This window comes from Mus caroli, chromosome 5 (genome assembly GCF_900094665.2).
Source record: "Mus caroli chromosome 5, CAROLI_EIJ_v1.1, whole genome shotgun sequence".
Lineage (NCBI taxonomy): Eukaryota > Metazoa > Chordata > Mammalia > Rodentia > Muridae > Mus > Mus caroli.
The window spans coordinates 90,085,345-90,102,589 of NC_034574.1; the positions used below are offsets into that span (position 1 = coordinate 90,085,345).

The following is a 17,245-nucleotide window of genomic DNA, read 5'->3' on the forward strand; positions in this document are numbered from 1 at the left end:
AGGCTGGAGGCAGGTTTTCTCACCCAGCTCCACGCACAGGCTGGAGGCAGGTTTTCTCCCCAGCTCCACGCACAGGCTGGAGGCAGGTTTTCTCATTGTACCTGCAGCTCACTCATGTGGCTAGGTTGACTTGCTAAGATATTTATTTGTTGGTATAGTAGATGATAAAGTGACATTTCATGGACAGTTTACAATTATAGTAGATACTTGGTTTAAACTATGTAATGTACAAAAAGGTCTATTATGAAACCAATGTCTTAATGACTTGAAATCTACCCATCTTAATAAAATTGTCTGTGTATTAATGTTTTTGAAATATAGGAGCATTGAGACCTGGAAATGGGTCTGAAGTCTTAATGGTTCAGGGACCCCCTCAGCAACCCCCACAGCAGCATAGAGTCCTCCAGCAGTTGCAGCAGGGAGACTGGAGATTACAGCAACTTCATTTGCATCGTCATCCCCACCACCACCAGCAGCAACAGCAACAACAGCAACAACAGCAGCAGCAACAACAGCTGCAGCAACAGCAGCAGCAACAGCAACTACTTCAAAATGCTTACTTGCAGCAGGTAGTATTTTTATGACTTTATATAGGGAAGTGGTGTTGTGAAATTCACACAGCAGTTGAGTACCATTGCTTTCACTTTTGTGTCATTGATTTAAAATAGGCATATCATCACGTGAACTGTGTTCAAATAAACATCCTCAATTTCCTAATTACAGAAGAACGTTTTATTAATTGACATTTGATGCTAAGTAAAGAGATGTACTGTTAAAATAGATTGCACCATGGATTTATGAAGTGAAAGTGTTTACTTGATATTCAGAAATAAGCATCACAGATATATTTTAAATCTACACCAGTGCTACCATGGGAAAAATGTTTAATTTTCAAAAGAAATGCTGTCTTTTTATTATTTTCTTTTCTTGCCCTTCCTGTTCGTCTGTGAGCCTAGTAACCCTGGGTCAGTTCTGCAGCTCGGTTTTTGTTTTATTTTATTTTGCCTGTGTTGGCACATAGGTAAAAAGGAGGCATCATTCTGTCCTCTATAAAATCCTGCAAAGTTCTAGCCTCACTAAACTTTTCTACATGGCACTTCTGTAAGCACAAGCATTTTATCATTATCCAAGGCATGTGTGAGCCAGCTGTGTACAGGACACTCCACTGGGCTGCTCCCTCTGTGGTTGGCTGACAGACACAGTGGGGGTGGTGCCGGGGAGGAGACAGGAGGAGAGTGCGGAACCTGGACTGTAAGAGGGGTCACTGGAGGCCATGCTTGTGTTAGCTTTCCTACAAACATCCTGAAAGTGTGCTGGAATACTTTTCGTTACACTCTGTTTTATTACTACTTTTCAAACTAATTTGATGAACATACAGAAATTTACAGTCACAGATTATTACGGTTCTTTTATATTGTTCTTAAGACTTTATTTTCTTAATTATTGTGCTGATAAAATCAGAAATATTAAAAACAAAACAAACAAACAAACAAACAAACAAAACACAGAACTCAGGATGGAGAAATGGCTAAGAGTCCTGGTTGCTTCTCCAGAGGATGCAGGTTCAAGTCCTAGCGTCTGTATGATGGTTCACAACTATCAACAACTCCTGTCTCAGGAAATCTAGTGCTCTCGAATTCTGTGGGCATTTCAAGTACATAGTGTACCGACAGACATGCGGGCAAAACAGCAGTCACACAAAATTAAAAATAAGTAATACTGGCCGGGCAGTGGTGGTTCACGCCTTTAATCCCAGCACTTGGGAGGCAGAGGCAGGTGGATTTCTGAGTTAGAGGCCAGCCTGGTCTACAGAGTGAGTTCCAGGACAGCCAGGGCTACACAGAGAAATCCTGTCTCGAAAAAACCAATAATAAATAAATAAATAAATAAATAAATAATTCTGGCACTGGGAGGCATGGATATTAGTTGTCTTAGTGTTCTATTACATTGAAGAGACCATCACCAAGGAAACTTATAAAATACAGCATGTAGTTGAGGGCTACTTAGAGTTTCAGAGGGTTAGTGTATCATCATCACTGTGGGAAACATGGCAGCAAGCACACATGCATCTTCTGGAGCAGTAACTGAGAGCTCAAATCTGGTTCGTAAGTTGTTCAAAGAGAGAGTGGGCCTGGACCTAGCATGGGCTTGTGAAACCTCAAAGCTCGTCTGCCACTGACAGGCCTCCAACAAGGCTACACCTTCTCCAGCAAGGCCACACCTCCTAATTCTGCCCAAATATTATCATTAACTGGGGAACAGCATTGAAACATATGACCCTATCGGGGACTTCCTCATTCAGACCTGCACAGTGTTGATTCTGTTTCTGTTTTGTCCCCTCTTCTAGTATCAGCATGCAATGCACCAGCAGCAGATACTTCAGCAACAGTTTCTAATGCACTCAGTGTATCAGCCACAACCGCCTGCATCCCAGTATCCTGCCATGGTAAGGGCTTTGTCGTGTCTAGACGTTCTTACAGGCGTGTATTTCTAAGGCGGAACTTACAGTATGTATGATGCTATTTAAAATTCATTCTTCAAAACTCAGTTTGGGGCCTGGGAAGATGAATCAGTCCAGCAAGTGTGTCATGCATGCATGAGGACATGAGTGTAAATCTTCCACACCCATTCTGAAAATCTAGGCTTAGTAACTTGCACCAGTGACCCCAGCAATGATGAGAGGAGGCAGAGATGGAAAACCTCTGGGGTTTGCTGGCCAGCCAACCTAGCCAAATCAGTGAACTCTAGGTCCAGTGAGAGAGACTGTGTCTCAAAAAGGAGGAGAGAGAAGGCTGAAGACACCAGATACTGACTGTCCACACATGCAAATTGGCTCACGTTACTTAATGAGGGATGCTGGAGAGATGCTCCCTTGACGATGTTGCCATGTAAGCACGAGGGCTGGGTTCAGATCCCAGGCTCCAAAAGCCAGCAGCACATGCTACACCTCGTGCCCACTGGGTGGGGATGGGGACGGGTGGATCTTGAAGCTCATTTGTCAGCTGTCCTATCTGATAAGCTAGGTGAGCTCCAGGCTCAGTGAGAGATCCTGACTCTAAACCAAGCTATCGATCGATAGAAACATCTGATGTTGGCTTTGGCCTCCGTGTGTTTTTATGCCCTCACCCCTCCCATGCTCATGTGTGTGTGTGTGTGTGTGTTCGCATGCACACACACACTCAAGTAAAACTGTCACTTGACATATTTTCTTTGAAGGCAGATGTCTATTCTCAAACAGCCTGCAGTTACACTCTTGCATCTGAGAGTGGCACATTATAACTGTCTAGTGACACTTTTGGCTATAAGAGTCCCTGTCATCTTATGTCCTCTGTCTCTTCCATTCAGCAAGTATCTGCTGAGTGTAAGTGAAACACAGGGCAACTCTGCCATGCATTTGCTCCAGAGAACAGTCTGCCTTTTCTTCTCTTACAGGAATCAGTTTACTTAACTTATTCCTTTGTCTTTTTCTTAAAATACTTAAAGGAAGAGTTTTGAATCTGGCTAAGTGAGTCTGGCTTTTTAATATTAGATGGGTTTAAATATCTCTGTGTAGTTTTCTGGTCACAGCTCCTTCTTCAAGTACTCAGTGATGTTGGGGGTTCCTAGGGTTTCTGGTTGTGTCTCCATGGCAGGGGACAGGAAGGAGCATGGTAACTAGTGGCAGGGTGCAGTGCTTTGGTGACTTGGACATAGGCTTTGTGTTGTTTCTTGTTTCAGATGCAGCAGTATCAGCAGGCTTTCTTGCAGCAGCAGATGCTAGCTCGCCATCAGCAGCCAACACAGCAGGTATCACCTGAGTATCTTACCTCCCCTCAAGAGTTCTCACCAGCCTTAGTTTCCTACGCCTCGTCAATTCCAGCTCAGGTTGGAACCATAGCGGACTCTTCTTACGGTGCCAACAGGCAAGTATTTTCCCGGAGGATGCAAAGGCACTCACCATGGAAGTGGGCGATACTGCAGGAAGCATGGAGTGGCTCCTGAATGAGCTCGCTTTTGCTATTACATAGAGCTGATTCGTTCCCTCCTCGGTTCTGTTGTACATCATCCTTCCTCCTGCTCCAGTTCCTCTCTGCAGACAAAGGTCAGCCACACAGAAGGACATTTAGGAGTTTATTGGTTATTTAGGAGTTATTCAGGCATTCTTTGTAATTTAAGTAGAAACATAATCCAAGAAAACTACTTGAGAGGTTGAAAATAAAGAATCCTTGTAGACATGTTAACTTTTTCTACTTATGTGTTACTACTGCCTTCACCTAACTCAACTATTTGTAAAATTTGTATGATTTGGTTCAGTTGACACGGGGACAAACATTTTAAGTATATCATGCATAGCAAACTTAGTGTAGTTGAGAAATCGTGACTTTTAACTATTCAGATATATTAGTTAGAATTATTGTGTGGGTACTTTCTATGGGAAATCATTACAATACATTGAAGAAATTTGGTACATTGTTTCTCACATTTGGATGTGATATGAATTTAGCAAGTTTTTCAGGATCTTGGAATTAAGAGCCAGTATTAAGGGTTGGGAGAGAGCTTGGTGAAGTACTTTTCCAACAAGCCGGAAAGACTTAAATTTGATCTCCAGGCTCTATTAAAGAAGCAGGGAGTGAGAGCACACACTGCAACCTCAGAGGCTGTGGAGACAGAGGCGGAAGGGTCTCTGCTCAACCAACAGAGCCCAACTGACAAGGAAACAAGGTGGACAGCCCCTGAGGACCAACACTTGGGGTTGCCTTCTTCCCTCCACGTGTGAGCACACACAAACATGCACCAGGATACATGTGCACACAAAGACACACCCCCTCCCGCCCCAAGGCAGGAAATATCGATATCTTTAAATATGAAACTGAAATTAGTTGTTAAACTGGGTGCTAGAACAGCAAAGAGGCTCCTATGCCCAGGTTCAGGATTTGCAGCAGTAGCTGAGAGAGTAGACAGCATGAGGACAGTGACACTGTGCTGTCAATTGAATTTGTCCAGAGAGAGCAAGTGTGCCATTAGAGTTCTGTGTGTGTGAGTGAGAAAGGAGAGGGAGACAGAGGGAGAGAGGCCCGGGGAGAGGGAGAAGGAAGAGGAACGATAGAGATCTGTTACATACTGGGGAGACACAGGAAGGAAATTTTAAAAGATTAATTCAGTGACATACATTTCTGAAGCAAAAGCAGAGGTGTATGGGCTGGGACAAACGATTGCTTTGGAGCACTCAAAGGTGTGCCTCGGCGTTTGCCACCATTTACTTGCTCACTCTAGCTTTTTCTGCTTGGCACTCCTCTTTCATACATTCAGGCATTATTACAAGGAAGCTAGGGCCTAACATATGTGCAGGAAACACATTAGATCCCGTAGGATCTAAACTATGAAATTCGAGTAGTGCTCCAATAAACCTATGAATGTTAGTTCCTCTGTGACGAGAGGAATGTAGCTTTTCTTATTACATAGTCTGCTTGATGCTAGTTCATATACATGGCTAAGCTGCTGTTTTCATTAGAAATCCACATAGCAAGGACTGAGGTAAACTCCCCAGCACTGCCCAAGAAACAAGGAAAAACACCAAAACAGGAAATAATAAAAGTTTAGATAGTGCGCACACTGCACAACAGTAACACGGATCCTCTTACCCAGGTTTCCACAGTCAGTACTCCATTTTCATTGTGCACAGCTGTACTCCAGAAACTGGTGAGCTTTCAGAACTGTAAAACATATGTAAGTCAATAGCCCTAAACCTCAGTGGTCAGTGTGTCAGCCTCATCAGTGCCACTGGGTCTCCTTGTGTGTAGCCTTGGCAGTTCCGGAGCTTACTAATCGACCAGGCTGCCCTCACACTCAGGTCTCATCAGTCTTAAAGCTAAATGATACATACAAGAAAATCCTTCCATTTCTCCTCTGTCTGTCTGTCTGTCTGGAAATTGGAGGCAGGGCTTTGGGCCTTCCAAGCACAGATTCTTCTTGTTAGTTGTTTCCACAGCCCCCATGCTGCTTCTAAAAAAATTAGTTTTTTTTTTTTTTGTTTTTTTTGGTTTTTTGAGACCGGGTTTCTCTGTGTAGCCCTGGCTGTCCTGGAACTCACTTTGTAGACCAGGCTGGCCTCAAACTCAAAAATCCTCCTAACTCTGCCTCCCAAGTGCTGGGATTAAAGGCGTGCGCCACCACGCCCGGCCTTATTTTATGTGTCTGAGTGTTTTGTATGCGCACCATTGGGTTCCTTGTGCGCACTAAGGCCAGAAAGTCTGGCCACTAGTCTCCTAGAAGTGGAGTCACGGATGGTTGTGAGCCACCATGTAGGTTCTAGGAACTGAACCCAGATCCTCTGTAGGGGTAGGAAGTGCTGTTTACCACTGCATGTCTCTCCAGCATCCCTATCTGCTTTTAATAATGAATACTATTGAGTCTTTAATTTGTTCAAAATGCTTTTAAATATTTACAGTTATGCAAATCAAATGCCATTTAAAGAAATGCACTGTGGCAAAGTAAATAATTGTGAGTACAGTAAGACAAATACTAAGTGAGGCTAGGGGTTAGGTTTCATTCTTTTGGGGTAAAAGTGTAAACAATTTGTTAACCCCATACCCCAGCCTAGTGCTGGAGGTGAAACTAAGGTCTTGAGTCTCATTGTGATACCATATCCCCAGCCCCTGAAGATGTGATTTAATACGTCTTTCAATTGTGTTCCAGAAACAGTCTCTGAATTCATCCAGAGTGGGAGGAAAGCAGTTCAGATAGGAAGCCAGACTTGAGTTTTCCCACTGCTGTGTGTTTTAAGGTCTCTGCAAGTTCGTACACATCCTGTGGACTAGGATGCCGAGGAGTAAGGGGTTAAATAAGGAGCACACTAGCGTGCAGTTACATGTGCAGGTGGTTCACACTGCAGCCGTGGTCTGTCCAACCTGTACTTTATTTCTTTATCTTTTGGAGACAGGGTCTCACTCTAGCCTAGGTTAGCTGGGAACATACTATGTAGCTCAGGCTGGCCTTATAGGCTTAGCTGCCAGAGTGCTGGCATTCCAGGGATGCCACGTTTTTGTTTCTTTCTGTGATGAGTATTGAATCCTGGGTCTTATGCATACCAGGCAAGCATTTTATCCCTGAGCTACAGCCCAGGCTCATCCTGTACTTAATCTACCATTGCACTCCAGGTCTTGTTCCAAGAGTTTGTGCAGTGTGAAGTGAGGCACTGCAAAGTTCCCTGAATTGTAATGTTATCCCTGTCACCCTCTCTCCTCTCTCAACAGGTCAGTTGCTGAGAAAGAGGCAGATTTTACAAGTCAGAAGGCCATCAGTCACCCTCCTGACATGTCAGGCTGGAATCCTTTTGGAGAAGACAATTTTTCCAAGTTAACAGAAGAGGAACTATTGGACAGAGAATTTGACCTTCTAAGATCAAGTAAGGGACACTTGAAGGCTTATTTTGCTTCACAGTAAAGTAACAGCTATATAGTTGAGCAAGGCCAAAGACTGTGTGAGGTGGTGTCAAAAATTCTTTTTGTGCACTTGAGGGAAAAATACAGGCCACTTTCTTTCATATACTGTTAAGCTGTGTTGTGTTGCACATTAGAAGTTAGTTGCCTCTTAGTAGCTAATAAACTCAAGATTGCTGATATCTTAACCATTAAAAACTATCTATGAATGTGCAATTCATAACATCTTCAAAACATGGAAGGTTAATGCTCAAGTAGGGAAGACACTGTCAGTCTCTTGCCTTACTAATGGCTCTGCAGCTCTTTCTTGCACACTCAGTACGAGATAGTGTGGGTCTGAGACACCCTTGAGCATGCCCAAGAGAAAGCATGGGCTGCACAATGGTGATGGTTTGTCGTGTCCTTTCACTGAGTGGCGACAGAAAGGGGCTGCTTTGTTGTCCTGATATGACCAAAGTTAAATAATTTTTTTCAACTTGAAATCTGATATCTCAATGTTTTTACTTGGAATCGTTAACTTTTCTCAAACTACCTAATATATACATCAAGCCTTGCCACATGTGTTTTAGAAATGATCTCTTTTAGAAGAGTGTAGGTTTGAGGAGGTTTGCAGAATAAGGGCAAGAAGCTCATTTTATGGAAAACATAGGTGATTTTCTAGTTTCTGAGGCTTGTATGTATATGTGTGTATGTATGTATTTGTATGTACATGTATGCATATACATACATATTCACTGAGCATCTCTGTTTTGCATATAAAGAGAAGGGCCTAAGAAATGACTCTCAGTTTCTAATTCCTGTTTTATTTAAGTAACTAGCTTTGTGAACACATTTAGTAAGTAGAGTGCTTTGTCTGAATTAGTATGTATTTTATGTAAAATTCACAGATGGCTTACATTTATGTAAAGAATTCCTGTAAGGCACTCATGTTTGGCATCTGAATTTGTATTTTGTATATTGGTGATAAGCGTGAGCATAAAAATGAATTTTAAGCCTCTGATATACATTTGTTAACTTTGATAAAAAAATCTTACCTCATATTAAAAAATGTTTTTAAATCACATTTTTGTATGGTATTTTTCCTGGAGTTTCTGTTAAGTAGCCCCCAGTTTAAAAAGGATGTCAATGGTCTCTTTTGGAAAGTAGTAAAGGAAGATTAGGAGGTGGTCAAGTAATGATAATTTATAGGATTATTTTAGTTTTTTAATGCGTGCGAGTATGCATATGCTCATGTAAGTGTGTTTGCATGCCTGTCTAGACCTGAAGTTAAGAGTCATCTGTAGTCCCTCTCTATCATTTGAGGAACGGTCTCTCAGATGAACCCACAAGTCAAAAATAGAGTTTTTCTAGTCACTTTGTGTGGAGTCTTCCTGGCTGCCTGCTGAGCACTGGGGCTGCAGTCGGCCACCGCGCACGCCTAGCATCCACACTGGGGATTTGGATTCTCTCCTTAAAGCTGGTGCAGCAAGGGTATTAACTAAGCCATCTCCCCAGCCAAGGGTTCGTTTAGAAGCAGAAAGTAAGTTTTAATGTGTTCTGAGAAGGATCTACTAACAAATACTTTTAGTTTCTCAGATTAAAGGAATATCTTGTGTTCCCCCTTCTAAATGACAAGGGCCAGGTGAAGGATCTTATTATTTTGTGTCTTATAAAATATGCTGTTTCTTTGGTGGAGGCAGGAACTGTATGAAGACATGGCTGCATGTGTAGTTTCGTCTTTTAAATTTTGGAATAACTGTTTTCACATTGGAAGATAGGCAACATCAGTGCTGCACACATGGATGTGTATACCTGTTGACAGAGGCAGCTCAGACTGCATCTCACTGCATCACAGAAGATGCCAGGTCCCAGACGAGAGCCCAGGAGCGATCGATCATTGCCATTATAAACTACCCGCGTGGCCTTGAGGAGGGGCACCGAAACCACAGGGCTTCTGCACTCACTTCAGCACATAGCACCAGAAACTCACATTTCCCTCCCTGCTGATAGCTTCTCAGTGAGGTCACTCAGTTGCCATGTCAGGCTCATCCCCTGCCACTTGTAAACTGGGATCGAAGGGACAGGATTGTTAGTGGAGCTGAGTGAAGTGATTGTCTCTACATAGGGGATGGGAGCCATCACCTCATGTCTTAAGATGCTTAGCTGGCATCTTGAAACTATATTTAATTCACTAGGTTTCTTGGTAAATTAATCAAACGAGAGTCAAGAGTATACAGCACTGACCCGATGGGCACATGTCGGCAGGGAGGCCGATAGATAGAGTTCCATGTTCTTAACATTAAGTGAGTGGACTGGAGTTCAAAGGAAGGAGTGGGACTTTTAGGAAAATCTATAAATGTGTCTGCACTTCAGAAACATCCCCTTCTGTAGTCTTACTTAGGTGTAGCAGTCATCTCTGATATCTCTTCCAGTACAATAATAGTATATCTCACATTTGATCTGTATGGTAGAGTTGAAATCATTCTGATAAGCAGGGGCCTCCTCTAGGACCTTAATTACAGTGGAAGCCTGACTGTACACTAAAGAATGGTGGATGTTCATTATTGCTTGGTTCTTCTCTCCCCAATTTTTTTCCAACCTGAAGAAATAAATTAATGCACTTGAAATACCACATATTTCTCTTATGCATTTGTTACTAGGCACATGTGTTGTTTTCCAGAGTGGTTTGTAAAAGCGCACGTCTTTGGTTAATGAAATACTTGCTGGGTGGAGGCTGACCACCTTCCCGAGGCTTTTGAGTGCACACTATCCCTGCAGGTGACATAGAAGTTGCAGAGTGTTGACCATTCAGGGCTACATTGACACTCAGGATTTTCCTGATCAAGTGGTACATGGCTATTTTGTTTAGTAGGAAAAAAGATAACAATGACTAAAAAGATATATTACTTGTGTGCTTCCTATAGGAAATAATTTTAAAGAAATAACATTTTTGTGATATTAAAACTGAGATAATTGATAATATATTTTTTGTAACCTTTATGGAAATAATTGATTACCTGTAACAGGCATTTAACATGTAAAATAAACTATTGCTGCTTTAGTTCTCAGTGTAAATGAATGTAATTTATAGTACAGAATCTTTTAATGGTTCTTTCCTAATGAGAATACATTAAACCAATATTAAGTATTAATAACAAAGTTTGTCTTTGATTTTTTTTAATTAAGCTTGCTGCTGTCATTATCTTTTGTACCGAATCATCAGATGAGTATGTACCCCTCAGGGGTCTAGTTGTTATGGTAGTTACAAGGTTAAACAGGAACTGAAATAACACGTGTTTGGGGAAATTGTCAACGTGGATTTGGTCAGATGGTGGTATCCTTGTAACTCCTAATGAAGAACAGTGGAAGGTTGGTTCTTGGACAAATAGATTTACTGTTTTCTGTTTAAAATTTCAACAAAATGACTAAGGGGAATAACAGAAACTCAAGGACTGGTTGTTTTGCAATCTTACTAAGTATGTTGTATAAATTTTGAATACACAACAGTTGTAAATGTTATTTTACAATATTTCATTTATGGTAAAGTTTTCAGCCATTAACTTTTGTTTATTCTGACCTGTTACAGTGTCTTCAATGTAGAGTAATGATTTTCAGGCACATTAGACTGACTCCGTAGTACCAGTGAATACTTCGTTTTACAACTCTATTTGTTAACTGTTAAGTCTTTGTTTGAGGGCATTATCTATTTAAGCTGCATATTTAAAATACCTTCTAGAGTATTTTGACTGTGTGGTGGTATAATGGAAAGGACTCTGCTTTCAAAATGTTAAAGTCCTACCCCTTTTCCACTGTTTCTGTCAATTGAACACTTTGAAAAGAATCTGTCTTCACCTTCCAGCACAATGCTTTTATGTGTCAGGATGGGACAGATTCCTTATGTGTAACTCAGACTTTGTTCTAACTGAAAGAAACTTAAGACAGGTTAGGGGTGACCAGGTCTTTAAAATGTAGCTCCACAGTAAGCATTTTGTTTTCATATCTATGTGATTGTGTAGTAAGTTAATGTTTATTTATTTTGTATTCTGTCTTCTGAGACCCAGATTATGTGAATTTTAGAAATCTTAAGTGATATAAAAATATTCCATTAAACATTGATTTTGTGTTTTGTGGGATAATAGAACATGATGCATTTTGTTACAAATGTATTCTGACTTCTGTTTGAAAATAATTAAGTAAATGAGTTTTTTATATAACAGTAACTCCTGTATTCTTTCCACTTGGAGACTTCTATATAACAATTAGCTACTCCCACATGAAGGTTTTTGTTGTTATTATTGTTGTTATTATGTCTAACTGCAGAGTGCTGTTTATGTATTTACCACAATTTGCTTGATTGTTAAAGATTATATACCAAATGTACAAGAATTCCAGGAGTGATGTAGTGATTTTGCACTTTCATAAGCTAGGGAACCATTGTTACAAACTTGTTTTGAAATTTGGAGAATAGGTTGAAAGTGGAGGTTTCCAAGTTCACAATTAGATAGTGTAATTCATCACATCTGTGTTATGGGGGAAGCAGCTGCTCTGTATTAACCTCCTGACGGGAAGGATGCAGGTGTTACGGAGGCTGTTTCTAGTTCAGACTTAAGTGTCTACATACCATTTTGATTTGGGGGAGTTACCCTTCTTGATGATGCCCTTGAGGCTGTCACTTGGGTTGTTCTTTTGCAGTCTGTAAGGACAGAACCTAGAGGGTGTGTAGAAGGCTGAGGAGCCCAGGAGGACCCTTTGATATGAGTGCATGCATGACCTCTGGCGTATAGATGCCCAGAGAGACCGCACGCTGTCCTTCCTTCATGTGCCAATGTTGCATCTCGCTACAGTAAACTGGTCATAAGATGGTCTTCATTGTCTTTCCAGAAAGATGCTATGAAACTAAGAGCTATGAAGATGCTCTTCAGTTGGTGCTTTAACCTCTAGCCTCTTTAACTTACTCACCAGAACAAACTAGCAAGAAAATGGATTTGACTTTTTTTTTTTCTTTCAAAATGGCTACGGAACAAAGGTCTACTTGAATGCCTAAAATTTCTTTCTTGATAAGTGTCAAATAGTACAGTTTTGATTGCTTAAAATCAGAAAAGAGGCATTGTTCCAACAAGCTAGAAAGTGCTTACTGGGCACGTAAGCATCCCTAGTGAGGGCAGCTTGAGTTGATAAGGGAGTACTGCCATGACCGGGGATCGGGGATGGAGGTTCTCCGACACGGCTGCCCTTGCCTTTGCTCTGTGATGCTCATTCTCACCCTGTGTCTCCATCCCCAGCTGCCTGCCGTCTCTCTCTGTTCTGTCCCAGGAATCACTCTGTCCTCCTGCTTTCCTTTCCTCTCTGCTACACTACAGAGCACATTTGTTTTCAAACACACTGTATACATCTTGTAGTGTCTACTACTTTAATGCTTGTTTTTCATATAAGCTACGTGAGGGTAGGGGTCAGAACAGTGCTGTGCTGGATGTATTACCAAACACTCAGCTATTTGTTGGATGAATCAATACACTGTATGTGCATGCGTGTGTGTGTGTGTGTGTGCTTTGTGTGTGTAATAGTACAAAGTGTTGGGAAAAATGAATAATGTCAGATAGAGTGAATTCCATTTTTCTGACTGCTGAGGATTTGAATTTACCAATTTTATGAGTGTACAACCATTTGCAGTTTTTTTTTTCTTCTGTAGGTTTTTGGTGAAAGTGCTAAATGTGTCTTTGTAATAAGCAGGGTTTGAAACTCAAGTTTAATATGTTACAAATACAAATAGCTAGTATTAACTGAACCGGACTAATTAAGTAGATTGAATTTAATGTAATCTCGCACTGATTAATCTAATCTCCTTGAACTTGATTTTGTAGTAACAAACAGGCATTCATTCACCTTCGGACAAAGCCCAGGCCTTATCAGAACAGGGCTGTGAATTATGGTCTTCAAAAAGGCTGTTGTTTTAAGTTTTACTTTGGTTTATACTGTATTTCACCTTTTGTTTAAAACCATCTTTATTTTATTTTATTTTTGTTTTGTTTCATCTTATTTTTGCAGACAGGCTCGGGGAGAGCACACCCTCAGATAAGACTGTAGACCCGCCCCCCGCTCCACATAGCCGTCTTCCGGAGGAGCCTTTTGCTTCCGTCCCTTTCATTTCTCACTCAGGCAAGTTACATGTGTGGCATCGTTGTCTGTGAAATGCTCAGAAGAGGCGGATGTTAGGTACAGAAGCTTGAAAATAGGGCGTGTGTAACTGTTAGCCGTCTAATCTTCCTAACGTGTGGCCTACGGAGTTGCTGTTGTACATTTGCCAATGTGGGAAATGCAGTTTTTTTTCACCAGTTACTGGGATCTACTTTAAAAAAAAAAATTACACATGAAAATATCTCCTATATTTAAAATATACTTAAAATACTTTTATACTTAGCTTTTGCTTAAAAATCTGATGTTTTCCTAGCATATACATCATTTCTTATAATTGTCTTAATGATTTTGTATTTGGTATGCCACCAACTTCGCTTCTTATGTTCATGCTTTTGATTTTAGTTCAGAAGTTGAATGCTGCTGCAACTTGCTATGTAAAATTATTCCTATTAGTAATGTCAAAGTAATTGTATGATGCAGAACCCCTAGCAAGATTGTTTGGAATTGCTGTCATATTCCGTATCCTAGCTTTGCTCTCTGTCTGTCTTCATGCATTTCTGCTTACTGCCCTTTCATTGTTAATTTTATAGATGACACAGTAGCTGTAGCAGGAGCTGCTAGCTAGCTGTGTATCTGCTCAGCCTTCTGTGTGGTTCCTCACACTGCCAATACCCTTAGTCAAAAGTGTGTTATTTTTCTTGTATTTCAAAAATGCTCATCACTCTTCAGGGATCTCAGGACTTAGTGACTTGAGTTCCTGATGCAGGAAGCAGTTTCAGTGCAGTGTTGTTGTTGTTGTTCCTCTTCAGCTGGAGTCCATTGTCCTGCCTACACTTGCATGCACATCCCATGCAAACCACTCCCGAGGGACCCTGGGGGAGTTGGTGGGCCTGAAGCTGGGACTTGGAGAGCCTTTCCTGGGGGAGTCGGTGGGCCTGAAGCTGGGGCTTGGAGAGCCTTTCCTGGGGAGTCGGTGGGCCTGAAGCTGGGACTTGGAGAGCCTTTCCTGGGGGAGTTGGTGGGCCTGAAGCTGGGACTTGGAGAGCCTTTCCTGGGGAGTTGGTGGGCCTGAAGCTGGGGCTTGGAGAGCCTTTCCTGGGGGAGTCGGTGGGCCTGAAGCTGGGGCTTGGAGAGCCTTTCCTGGGGAGTCGTTGGGCCTGAAGCTGGGACTTGGAGAGCCTTTCCTGGGTGCTCTTTGGGCACACACATGTTGATGTGGGGACTTTTGTAATTGGCAGTTTGTTCACAAATCTGAGCTTGGGTGTCACTGTGGTTTTGTTGAACTTTGTGTATATTCTGTTAGATGTGAACTTGATGAGGGTTGGGAGCATGGCTTATGTTTGATCTTGCCCAATAACCAACCCAATAATGATGTAATAGTCATTGTTTGAAAACGTTCCGGCTATCTGTAAAAGGCATTTCTGAATATTTCTTAGAACTGGGGCAGTTAGAATGAGAGGGCTCTCACTCTAGGACTTGTCAGCAGCGAGAGCATTACTAATATTGCAGTGGTTTGACCTGGAAAGTCAGTGAAGGAGCAGACCGGCCTAGGAGGGATGTGCCTAAGACAGAATAAAGGTGATCACTGGGACAGCAATAGAATCCTTTTTAAATACTTTTTAAATACTTTTTAAATTCAAAGTTTACTTAAAATAAAAAGTCTAAAATAGATAATTACTATTGGACAAATATTAGAAAGTATAGAGATACTTTGTTGAGACATGGGAGGGAGCAATCAGCCATCGACTTCCTGGCAATAACTCTTCCATAATGTGTTTTGGCTTAAAACACATTACATTACAGAACATTCTAGGTGTGTTCTGTCTCTGAACCTTGTCTCTCTCCTCCACCGTTGTTGCTACTTATATTTTTATTTCGTGTGCATGTATGTGTGACTGTGTGCGGGGGTATTGGTGAGAGCCATAGTGGAGGTCAGAGAGTAACTGGGGAAGATGGTCTCCTCTTTCCACCCTGTGAGTTCCAGGAATTGAACTCAGGTTGTCAGGCCTGGCACCCTTTCCTGCTGAGCTGTTTGCCAGCTCCACACTGCGTATTTAACACCCAGGTGCTCAGGAGCTTGCCTCACAGATTTCTTTTTAAGCACTGCTATTACACACACACACACACGCACACGCATGCATGCACACACAGACATGTGCACACTTAAAATGTATATATAAAATTATATATTAAAATGTATACATACACTTAAGATGTATATGTACATTTTAATACATTGTCATTCACTTAAAGTATTTTTAATTTCTCACATGTTCTAATGTATTTTGATTAAAGGTTCAAATTCCAGATACTTGGATTACTTAATTAGTTAATGTTTAAGACAGGATCTCACTGTGTAACCCAGGCTGTCCTGGAACTCACAGACCTGCCCACATCTGCCTCCAGAGCCTGGGGTTAAGAGAGCATAGACCATGGCTAGAATGGACTTTTAAAAATTAGTTGAAGATTCCTTTCAAGTAAACAGTAAGATAATAATAAAATAATAAAATAATGGATCCTCTTTCTTTGGGTGGAAGGAGGAAGACAGGATTTGATAGGGGCACAGCCTGCCCTCAAACCTTATCGTGCTTCAGCCTCTCGAGTGGTGGGTTACAGGAGTGCACCCCAGGCCTGGCCATAAACCTCAGTAATGAAGATTTTACTTTTAAAGAAAGAAGTTCAAGTAAGCCTTGGTTGGAAAAAAGCTTATTGGTTTGTAGATTGATGAAGAGAAGCTGGGATATGAAGTTAGGGGTTTAGCTCAGATGTATTTACATATAACATTATTACATTTTCTTATACAGTACAAAGACCATATCGTTGCCAAATAGTTATTAACTTGCATAAAATAGTTTTTATCTGATGTAAATTATTATACATAATTATATATTAATGGTATATTAACAAATTAAAAATTAACAAATCTGGCAATTTTCTTGCAATCACTATTATGCCATTCAGTTTCCTCCCAACTCATTAGTTCCCCTTTGGATATCAAAAATGCTATTCTGTGCCCAGTGAGACAATGGTCCCTCAGTCCAACAACATATCAGAGCCCAGTGGCACATTCTGTGATCCCAGCACCCTTCAGGCCAAAGCAGGGGATTCCAGATTGAAGGCTTGTATAGGCTACAAAGTGAGGCCCTGTCTGAGAGCAAGCAAGACAGACCCCTCAGGCACAAGACTGGTGCGCTCCTTTTCCTCCCTTTGGGACATTGTTCCCCAGTAGTTGCTAAGACAGTGGAAATGTGACTCTCTGAGTTAATCCTGGAGCAGACAGTCCTGTTTAATGGCACACTCACCTTCTGGAACATACTGGAAGTCACTGACATTCTTGAATTGTATTTGAAGGGTTTTCACACTTACTTTGCAATTCAGTTGTATTTTGGTCCAGGTTTAATGAACTTGGGTCTGAAGGTTGGCCTACCTTGTAAAGTGATGAGGTATGTAACTTCTTCCTTTAGAGTCAGTTTATGATTCTTGATGGTCAGGACTTCTTTTTCAAGATGTTGGCAATATTATTTGCCGTAATTGAAATCTGCCATATGTTCTATGGAAACGGGCTCGGAGGGTGCCAGTTACTTTGTTTAAGTCACGTAATTCATAAGTAGGAATCCAGTTCTGATGTTAAACTCTTCCATAAAGAGTAGCATAAATAGTAGTAAGCAATTAAAAAATGAAATGGAAGACAACCTGTACCACCAGTCAGATAA

General features: G+C 41.3%; 1 protein-coding gene across 1 annotated transcript in view; it reads left to right on the plus strand.

Moving 5' to 3' along the window:
- The window catches only part of Bmp2k (BMP2 inducible kinase), a 97,829-nt gene that overhangs the window by 66,293 nt on the left and 14,291 nt on the right, over positions 1–17,245 (plus strand). Inside the window, exons 11-15 of the mRNA XM_021164002.1 lie at positions 322–569; positions 2,348–2,446; positions 3,718–3,902; positions 7,233–7,384; positions 13,443–13,553. Coding sequence (XP_021019661.1) covers positions 322–569; positions 2,348–2,446; positions 3,718–3,902; positions 7,233–7,384; positions 13,443–13,553 — 795 coding nt within the window. The remainder of the gene's footprint in view (positions 1–321; positions 570–2,347; positions 2,447–3,717; positions 3,903–7,232; positions 7,385–13,442; positions 13,554–17,245) is intronic.